The 11027-nt window shown below is 35.8% G+C and overlaps 1 protein-coding gene across 2 annotated transcripts; it reads right to left on the bottom strand.

Moving 5' to 3' along the window:
- Positions 1-176: 176 nt before the first annotated feature.
- LOC131356409 (zinc transporter ZIP12-like) lies at positions 177-10114 on the bottom strand. 2 transcript variants are annotated; one of them, XM_058395418.1, is made up of 13 exons: positions 9978-10114; positions 9065-9283; positions 7510-7824; positions 6696-6903; positions 6503-6612; positions 6170-6341; positions 5084-5256; positions 3947-4099; positions 2571-2651; positions 2376-2448; positions 2125-2283; positions 690-877; positions 177-560 (listed from the first exon to the last, which is right to left on the bottom strand). In XM_058395418.1, exons 2-13 carry the CDS (start codon positions 9233-9235, stop codon positions 432-434), a joined length of 1932 nt encoding a protein of 643 aa, XP_058251401.1. In that variant the 5' UTR covers positions 9236-9283; positions 9978-10114; the 3' UTR covers positions 177-431. The 2 variants fall into 2 exon arrangements, with proteins under 2 accessions (XP_058251401.1, XP_058251400.1); XM_058395417.1 differs by having other exon boundaries at positions 6470-6612.
- Positions 10115-11027: the final 913 nt, after the last annotated feature.

Here is an 11027-nt window from a genome sequence, read left to right on the forward strand (position 1 = left end):
AGCTGAATGTTCTGTTACAATTTTGTTAAAATGATAAACAAGAAAGTCTAAAAACACACAGTAGAGTCTCAGCATAGTGTGTGATATCTTACTGAAAAAGACTGAAAAGACATTACCTCTGGATGGCACATCCTCTCCTCTAATATATCAACTCAGGACTCACATACAGTTACAAGTGCTTTATTAGTTTGAATTTGGTACATCACAATAAGTAAAAACATCAAAAATGTCCACCTTGAAAGTCTCAGACTAGCACTGGGGAAAAATAACACTACTTAATTATACAATTAATACACTTTCAGCAAATTTTGGTTGGTGCTAAGTTATTGCTTAAAAAATACTCTAAAAGAAACGATATTATATTCTTTGATGATGATGATGATGATAATGATGATGATGATGGTGTGTGTGTGTGTGTGTGTGTGTGTGTGTTAAAAAGTGAGTTTGTGTTCAAAGAGTGCTAGAAGCAGTAAACATGCCCAACCCACCAGCAGGCCGATATTCTGCAGAATAAACATAAGAAATGGATTTGGAGAGCGAACTCTACTCATCTCAGGCATCTAGAGAAAAAGAAAGAAAGAAAGAGAGAGAGAACAAATTGTGTAGATTGTTAAATCATGTAGTATGATTTCAAAAAATAAAAAATCAACACCCTTTCAGAATAGTGATTTTGTTTTAATCTGATTTACCATCTCCACCAGTGACAGATAGAGAAATATCCCAGCCGTAACAGTAAAGATCCATTGCTGAACTTCCATTTCTGAGGAGACAAAGAGGCCGATGTAGAGCCCCATGAAGGCTGTGAGGGCACTGACAAAGTTCATGAGCACAGCTCGCTTCACTGACAGACCAGAACTCAGCAACACTGCAAAATCACCTGCAGAGAGACAGCATTCCTGCATTCGTAAGTAGTGTTAGAGTGGATGATTTTAGATCATAGTCGTCTAGTCTATGGTGCTGGTTCATGATAGTGATGATGTATAGTATATTAGCACCAATGAAATGCTTTACAAGTATTTACATCATGTATCGAATGAGTCTGTGTATGGTTTTTTTCATTCCTTTTTGTGACTTCTTTTCAGATCTATATTTTCTATGTAAAATGTTTAGAAAATTACTTATATATTTAATATGCAATATTAAATGCATTTGTAGGAATCAGATATTCTACATATTTGTAATATTGTTGTAATTTGAGTGTAGCTACAGGTTGAAGATAGCACAATCTACTTTTTCTATCAGTATACTGAGCACAATGGTGCTTGATAATTTGTGAATTTTCTATAAAAATACATATGGCCTAAAACATATAGCCTTTCACACAAGTCCTAAAAGTAGACAAAGAGAACCTGATCAAACAAATAAGACAAAAATATTATACTTGGTCATACTTGAAAAAAAAAAAAAGAATCCAATATTACATATACAGTATATCACTGACAAAAGTATGTGAAGCTTTCAATATATTTTCCTTATATTATCTCAACATCAATCCTGGGATTGTTGTCATCTCTACAGCAGATCCTTTATTGGACATTGGCTGATACTACAGTCTTGATGGTTGGTGTATGTGCTTAAAACAGGTGTTTTTCCAGAAATTATTATAAAATGTCCAAACATAGGAAGCCGGCATAGACACATGATCTGTAATTGTTGCATCAAACACCAGAAAAAGCATCTTAGACCTCAGAACTCACAGCTATAAACAGTCACCAAGAGCCTTTCTTTTTCCTTTTTCTGCAAGTTAATAAGACAAAGCTTGTTAACATCAGCAAGAAACCGAATAGTCCTCTTCCTGGAGACTTTCCAGTGTCAGAGAACTTGGCTAACTGTTAGTGCTGACACTTGAGACTTTTTTCAAAAAATGATACATAGGCATTTCCTCACAGAAAAATGATCTACAATTACATGTATTTTTTACGCATTTAAGTAGATCACCATACAAGTCCATGCACAAGTCATTACTATAAAAACAATCACGTATTAGAACAAGTGCATTAATATAAACCTGTCATTTGCATTGCAACTGCAAATATAATTCAAAATATTCATTATAAAAGACATCAAAGCAAGGAAGGTAATAAATAAATGCAAATCTTCAGATCTCCTTCAAACTCAACTCACCCATTTCATGGGGAATCTCATGGCACAGGATAGCTACTGTTGTTGCCATGCCAGTTTCGACGGAATTGGAGAAAGCTGCTCCCACCACCAAACCATCTGCAAAATTATGGAGGCTATCACCCACTATCACCATTACAGCCAGTAGTGGAATACCTTGTTCTGGGGAAATAAAGTGAACAAAATGAAATTAATCTGTAAAGATGATGATGATGATGATGATGATGATGATGATGATGATACAAAACACTTACTTTGTTTCTGTATAGGGTCGATGCTGGGCTCCACTGGTTGTATTTCTGTACACTCTGCATCCTCTAAAGTTTTCTGCACACAAATTAAACAGAACCACTTAGGTGTACACTATTCCAGTAATTTCTCACGTCTCTGAAACAACATCTCCCACAGACATAATGCAGCTCCAATAACAACACATAGTAAACACTGACCAGTTGCATAGTAGACACTGATTTTCCTCTCTGGCCTTCTCCATTACAGCTTAAATCCACAGACAAGTCATGTGAGTGACTCTGTGAGAGAAAGCACAATGCTATATACTGAGATATACATGCATCCTGGATACATTTGTGTTTGCTAAATAGACACATGCAAATGCAGTAAAAAAGGTAAAAGGTAGATGGTGCAAACTCTAGACACTAGATGGCACTGATTCAAGAAGAATATAGAGATAAACATAAAACTACTGTATACTGTATAATGCTCCTGCACATGCTGTATAATAAATACTACATTTGTAGTGAAAATGTATATAGTATGCAGCATGATCTATTCCTCAGAATTAAGCTGCTTCATATTTGTGACTTCTTTTTATAGTTCCTTTGCCTCAAAATTTGTTTAGTTATATAAAATTTTGAAATAATGCAAAGAGGCAGTGGAGGAAGATTCCCTAGATAGCACTTTTCTTTCTAGTTACTATTAATGTTACATGGAGTGAGTCGAGAACTCTTGTCCTAGTTCATTTTGCAGCACTTACATCAAACAAGTGGCCAACTGTGGCAGAGGAAGTGGGTCAATGGGGAATTACATGCTCTTGGCATGAAGAAGAACATTTTATTGGCAATTTGTAAAGTCAAAAGCTTTTAACTTTAACTCTTTGCTTTCTATCTAGCTGGTTGCTAACTAGGTAGTGTGCTGTTTGTATAGCTTGCTAGCTAATTAGCAGAATTAGATAATGAGGTAGCAAGATCTTTCTTATAAAGATGCATTAGTTGACTATTTAAAATGGATCTGGTTTATACACTACATATACACTATATGGCCAAGTATATGTGGACACCTGACATGTGTCACATGACATGAGTGGGAACTGTTTTCACAAACATGAAAGCACACAATTGTTTAGAATGTGTTTGTATGCTGTAGCGTTAAGATTTTTTTTTACCTCTGGAACTATGTGGGGCAAACCTGTTTAGTTATGAAAATTTTTCTGTGTGCAAAATGAGATCTATGAAGACATGGTGGGGAAGAATCTGAGTGACCTGCAAAAAACCCTGACCTCAACTCCAGTGTACACCTAGGAATGAATTTGTTCTATGGCTGTGCACCAGGCATTCCTTTCCCAACATCAGTGCCCAGACAAAATCTAGCTGAAAGCTTTCCCAGATTAGGGGAGACTGTTACAGCAGCAAAGGCAGAACAACTAACTAACAACTAACCCCGTAAGACAGTGTTTCAAGTAGAGCTTTTGGAAGCCAAATATCCATCAAGAACCCTTTTCCCAAAAAGGAGAAATGATAGGGATAGAAAAGAGAATCATTTTGAAAATAGTATTGAAACAGTGGGATTTTGGAAAAAAAAAACTTACATGCCCATGAGATGACATTACAAATGAGAAGATCCTCTCAATAAGAAAAAAGCCATAGATCCCAGCGATAATGCCCATGATCTTCCACAGGTATTCTTTTTGTTCCATGAGGTTAGAGTCATCATGCTGGCTGTCATCATGAAGGCCAAGGATCTCCACATTAGATGGAAAATACATGTGAATTGTAATGCCAGCAGTTTAATACCCAGCTATAACATAATTATAAAGCTTTACATAAAAATGTTGAAGATACTGCTAACTTTGCAGCCCTGTTTATGAATCTTGGTTGACACGCAGAGTGGCTAGCATATGGTTAAAGAATGTGTCTTTCTTTCTATCCAATAAGATTACAGCTATTTGTAATATCAAGTATCTGTGGACATTGATGGCAAGCAGCAAATCTAGAACATCAATCCTAAATCCTCCAAACAGACCCCAGTCTTACTAATCATAATTACACAATCAATCATAAAAAACATTGTGCTATGATGGTTTAGCTAATCAAATACTTAAAACATTTTATGAATATTTTCAGAAATTGGTTTAGATTAGGTGTGGTCATGAAGTAAATAATAATAATAATAATAAAATTAGAACAATTTCATTTCAACAAATTAGAGTAATAATTACCATTATGTCCATTTCATCCATCCATCCATCCATCCATCCACATATCCATCCATCCATCCATCCATCCATCCATCCATCCAACCATTTTCTGTATCACTTTTCCTACATAGGATCAAGGGGAACCTGGAGTCTATCCCAGGGGACTTGGGGCACAGGGCAGAGGACACCCTGGACGAGGTGACAATTTAGAACAATCAGCCTACCATGAATATCTTTGAAGGAAAATGGATTACTTAAAGGAAACTCCTGAAACACTGGGAGAAATAAAAGCTCCATGCACACAGGGTAGTGGTGGGAATCTGACCCCTGACCCTGGAGGTGCAAGGCAACCATGCTAACTACTATTAAATCATGTTTTCAACCCTGTTAGACACAGATCATAGATTTTGACACACCTAGAATCTACTGACATCTAACATTTGGGTTAGGTGGTACAGAGAGTTTTATGGGATTAACTAAAAATGTACTGTTCTATTTAAGTTTATGATCTAGAGTTAGGTTGGTTACCTCTGGTATCAGATGGAGCAGTGCGTCTCCTGACAATGTGCCCACAGCAAGACCAACAAACAGCTGCAGGATGAGACTGTAAGTCTTCTGACATGAGCTAAAGAAGATCAGGCAAATCCCCAACATCGATCCCACAGTGATCAGCAACACAGCAGCTGAACTGTAGCCATACTCTAGGGTAGAGTGATATAGAAATATACATATACATTCATGTACTATAGTGTCTATTATACTGACTGACTCTATACTGCACTTTGTTGGCTACTATCAGTCAGTATTCGGTGTTGTTCAGGTAGCATAATAATTTGTTTTACATTGTTTTAACATACAATTGAAATAAATGTTAACGGAAGCAACATTCACTATAACAACTTTTTGTATTTGTATATAAAAAAGTTTGCATTTTATGTCAGGTGAAATTTATTATTTTAAGTATCACAGATGTCATGTAGGTTAATATATTCAGCAAAAAGTAAAATAGAGGAAAAAATACAGTATGTCGGTTCAAACATTTGGATTTCATTATTAATGTGAATTCTGTTTCTAAATATTCTCTAATAATTTATAGTAGATATTAGTAGAGATTATTATAAGTATGCCCTTAGCCTTTAATACTGCCTCCAACAATTGTATAAGTTCTGAACATCTTTTAGATAATTTTGGTGATATTTACCCACCAGTTACTTCTGACATACTTAGATCTCTCAAATAAGTCGACCATAATTACTGCCTACTTCAAATCAGGTTTTGGGGAACAAGATGTCTAAATATGCCATTCTATTTATTTATTTATTTATTTATTTATTTATTTATTTATTTAACAAGTTTTAATTTGTTGCAGAATACAGCTACATTTAATTTTAACTTCAAAAATGATTTTTATTTTTAAATAAATGGTTAAATAAACTAATGTTTTAATTTTTTTTTAAATAGCAATATGGGATACAAACTTTTAAACATAAGTGCGACAAGGACCAGCAAAGAATAATCAGAAATCCATCAGAACTGAAAAACATAAATTACACTACAATAAAATCTGCAAAACAGACTCAAAGTAACAGGTTAGTAATAAGTAATGAGTCTTACTCTCAATGCCACTTGGTGTTGATTTCCTAGCTATTGATTTTGTAGGGTTACAGGCTTTTCCCAGCAGCTGCTGAATGATTGCTGGACAAATGCTTCTGAAGTGATCTCTGGAGATGGCTGAGAAAGGATCAAGAACAAAGATGTCCAGCAGCTGGCTAGCCGAAAAGCACATCTAGATGAGGATATAAAATTTGAGATTTAAAAAACACATTATACGTCACGCAATCAGGTTCTAACTGTGCAGCAAACCTGCATTTGAACTTTTTTCAACTGTATTAAACGTCTTTGAACTGGCAGTACCTTTGTCCAGTCTGTGGTTCCTTTTAGTAATACCTGATGATATGATTCGGAAGATGGTCCTGTTGTGCTCCTCATTCTCCTGCTTTGTGATTTATTAGAAGTAGCTCCACCAACACCAAGTTGGTGTAATAGTTGTTGCAGATCTGAATAAACAATAATTAACATCTGTCCTCTATGCATATACAAATTGTGTTTCTGTATGTGTGAACCTGTGTTTGTAATTTACCCATGATATGGAGATCATTGGTTCGATTGAGGGACTGGAAGATGTAATCTGTGAAGAAAGCAGGTGAGGGGAGGTCTCGACTCTTTACACAATGGCCCTTGTGCAAGTGATTAACAATAGCCGCAGCCAGTAGAGGAACAGAGGATGAATCGACACCTCTGCTGTCAGTCACACCCACTTCCTCCATCAAGTGTGCAGCATCAATACACTGATAGCAGATATTTGCATGTAAGTACAACCTCAACCTAACACCTCTATCATCATTTTCTCATCTGTATTACTATATAAACTCATCAGCTATAACATTAAAACCTCTGATAGGTGACGTAAATAATGTTGATTATTCCATTACAATGGCACCTGTCAGGAGGTGGGATATATTAGGCAAGTGAACAGTCAGTTCTTAGAGTTGTTGTGTTGGAAGCAGAAAAATGATATGTGGATCTAAACGACTTTGAAAAGGGTTTTTCAGATTTTGATGGCTAGATATTGATGGTGGTTTAAGGAAGCACAACCCAGTGAACCAGCGACAGGGTCATGTGCACCCAAGACTCATATGAAGTGTGAAGTGTTTGTGCAGTACACATTGCTGAACGAGTTAATGCTAGCTAAGATAATGTATCACAATACATTATTCATCATAGCTGGATGCATATCAAAGCTTTCATGGACCTTACACAATATTAGGCAGGTGGTTTTAATGCTATGGTTTATCAGTGTATTTGCAATTACTGCAGACATTTTATGCGGATAAAGTTTTCTTGAAATGCACATGTTTAAGTATTATAAATGGTTAAAATGTAAGACCAGTAACCTGTGTGTGTTTTGAGGCAGGTTGGTAGTGTTGGTTGATGAGTTGTAGGATGCTCTCTGTCTCATTAGTTGAGACAAAATGTCCATCTTCTGATGAATGGAGTGAAGTCAGAGCTCGAAGACAGTATGAGAAATCATTATATATAGGTGAAAAGAAGGAAGAGGGTGAAAAAGATGAGGCATTGGAGGAACAAATCTGTCTCATGTTGATGATATAAAAGAGGAGCATGGTGGATATCTTAAGGTAGGTATCTTGACTGATGTAGTCATTCCCATCATCCTCCAGTGCTGACATTAACCAGTCTTGAGGAAGACACTAACAGGAAGTATAGGAAATAGGAAACATAAACTTCAACTCTGTGCAACAATTTTGCATATTAATTAGACAAACAGAGACCTTGGAAAGTTTTTGACACATTTGATAAGCAAGAAATTCAAGGAAACTTATCAGAAAGACAGGTGACCCTATTTTTCTTTCTTTTTCTTTACACACAAATACACACACACACACACATACACTGGCATACAGTACTTTACGAGGACAGCAGTACAGAACAGGACCAACTTTTCCCAGCATCAGAATATCAATAAAATGATGCAAAATGCTTTTGGGATTAGTAAAATATCTCTCTCTTCATATTTAACATTAAAAGTACATAATTTAGATAGAGACTTGCGAGAGAATTATATTCTCATGTTTATAAGGTCAAACAATAACAATAAACAATAACCACTGTCTAATTGTTAATATTGAATGAATAAGCAAGAAATGCTCTCTTAAAGGGAGCTTTTTAGGAAAACAAGCGCCTTTTTTTTCTTCACACACACACACACACACACACACACACCTCAAAGACCTTTTTGTGTTTGTCAGGAAAGCATGCCATTAAGCAGGTCTTTGGGGCTTTGGGGCTCTTTACATAAGGGACAGGCTTTGTGTTTCCTAATCACACAAATACAAACACACAGAACACAGAATAAACCACTTCAGCTATCATACTCAAGACTTTTGGCATTCCCATAGGTTACTTTTATGATTAGAGAAACAACAAAGTCCAAATTATATTCCAAATGGAGTCTTGAAAAGAAAGGTCTTCTGTTGATATTAAGGTTAAAGCTGCAATGAGGAAAGTTCTGTTCACATCACACTTAACAAACTCTTTCTTTGGCTTAGCAGATCTAGGTAGAGTACTGTGAATATGGTGCTAGGGAGCTGACTGTAATCTGGTGGTGGAAGTAAACATGGAAACAAGCAATAGGGGCAAAGTACATAGCAGAGAATAAAAAATAACAATAACAATGCCAATGTAAATAACAATGTAAGTACAAAGAAAAATATACATATATTCATATGTACTTGTTTGCGCAAAACATTTTAATTAATGTTTATTTTTGTTGCTGTTGCTAATTAAAATGAACTTTTTTGTTGTTGTTTTAGCTCAAGCTTTCCTTCAAATCTAATCACTGGATTTACTGACATTGTGTTGAGCAAGAAGTGGTCTTAGATCCATTTTTGGATTAAGGTGTGTAAGTTAGACCTCTTCTTCATACAGTACCTTCTCACAGAGCTGCTGGTTTTCTGGACACTCTACACTCCTGAAGAGCTCATTGACCAAAGAACCCACATCTTCCTTTCGCAAGGCTTCCTGACTTTTTGCTGCTGGTATCCAGTTACTCAGCCCATTGAGAAGGCCCAGCACAGGCCATAATCTGTACAAGCTGCACATTGTGACTATCACACCCCTGCATGTAGACACAATCACAATAACTGGAACCTGCACAAAGCAAAAGAGAGAAAAGAAGCACAAGCTTTTAGAGTTTCTGTTAGAGACCAAACAGTGTGATAAAGTGCAAGGCAGTGAGATGAAATGGAGAGAAACTTTCATGTGAATAGCAACAGGGTTGGAGGGACTAGGCTGAGCGGACAAGCCTTTTTTTCTCTCTAATGAATTGTAATTAAGGGGCCTTTCAAAGAATCCTTGGAATAGCAGGAGGTCAGAAAAAGGCCCCATTAATGAGCTTCCATAAGCCTTTACAATGACTCCAGTTCTGTCCAAAAAGCACTTCTGACACAAACAGGAGAAAAACAGAAACTGGGAAACAGGTGACAAAGCATGGCTTTTGTGTTAAATTTCGAATGCAGACTAATAAGCTCTTTGCGAATACTAAAGGACACAGAAAGATCTGTTTACTTGCTTGTTAATTTCACGCTTCCCACATGCAATATCTAAGCTCACTGCAACTGACTACACAACATACACACACTGAAACATACACACACAAACTCTATCCATGGATCAACTATGCACAAAATCAAAATGTTAATTACTCACAGAGACAAGTTCTTTTATAGCAAGTTCCTCTTATAATTATACCCTACACAAATACTAGCAACACCAAAAAAACAATTTCTAAACAATACACAATTTATTCTTAGTCCCTCACAGCTTTAATTATGAAATTACTGGCCTTGCTCTTCCTTCCAGTCCACTGTGCATCTGAAGAAAAAAATATATTCCGTCTTCAAGGTTCAGAAGGCTGAGAGAAAATTATGGCATGAATTCCAGAGCACGGAGGTAAAATGCTTTAATGAGCAAATATGCTAGTGCCCCTTGCAGGGGATTAGTAGTCTCTGTTCTGGTTCAGGCTCTTAGGTCAGTGGTTACTATGGCAGTTTGAGCCTCATTTTAGAAATGATTGTGGGGATTGTGTAGGTTGTATGAGAGTCAGAGAGAGAGAGAGAGAGAGAGAGAGAGAGAGCTCTGGTAATATAGAGAAGCTGTTGGGAGAAAATAAGGCCTGCCACAACAAGAGGAACATACAATACAATACAATACAATACAATACAATACAATACAATACAATATAATATAATATAATATAATATAATATAATATAATATAATATAATATAATATAATATAATATAATATAAATGATATAATATAATATAATAATTAGAATTATTGCTGATTTCATTTTGTATATATTTGATTGCTTTATTATTATTTATTATTATTATTTATTATTATTATTATTATTATTATTATTATTATTATTATTATTACTGTTGTTGTTGTTCCGTTCCAATCATTTGAAGTATTGATACTGATGGGAAGGTAAAAATAAAATATAATAAAAAGTATAGACCAAAATAGTCCAACACTTCACTTACCAGCTTTGGCAATGATTGTAGACATTAAAGTAATGATAATAAAGCTAATTGTATTAAATTTAAATTGAGAGAGAGAGACACAGAGAGAGAGATAGAGAGAGAGAGAGAGATAGAGAGAGAGAGAGAGAGAGAGAGAGAGAGAGAGAGACAGACACACACACACAGAGAGAGCGAGAGAGAGAGAGAGAGAGAGAGAGAGAGAGCATGTCATGTTAATGTCACAGGTTTTTTTTTATTTCTAGCCAGCATCACTTAATACTGATGCCACTTTTTCAGAACTCTTCATGCAGTCTACATTACCAACATGAATCTTGGCTAAACAGTTAACATCATATCCGAAACTCA

This window comes from Hemibagrus wyckioides, linkage group LG07 (assembly GCF_019097595.1).
Source record: "Hemibagrus wyckioides isolate EC202008001 linkage group LG07, SWU_Hwy_1.0, whole genome shotgun sequence".
Classification (NCBI taxonomy): Eukaryota; Metazoa; Chordata; class Actinopteri; order Siluriformes; family Bagridae; genus Hemibagrus; species Hemibagrus wyckioides.

Coding starts and splice junctions, on each gene's coding strand:
- LOC131356409 (XM_058395417.1), bottom strand. CDS start 9,235: ATGTGCAGCTTGTACAGATTATGGCCTGTGCTGGGCCTTCTCAATGGG. Junction 6,904..7,509: donor CTGCCTCAAAACACACACAG/GTTACTGGTCTT, acceptor ATCTGCTATCAG/TGTATTGATGCTGCACACTT. Junction 2,449..2,570: donor CAGTGTCTACTATGCAACTG/GTCAGTGTTTAC, acceptor ATTTGTGTGCAG/AAAACTTTAGAGGATGCAGA.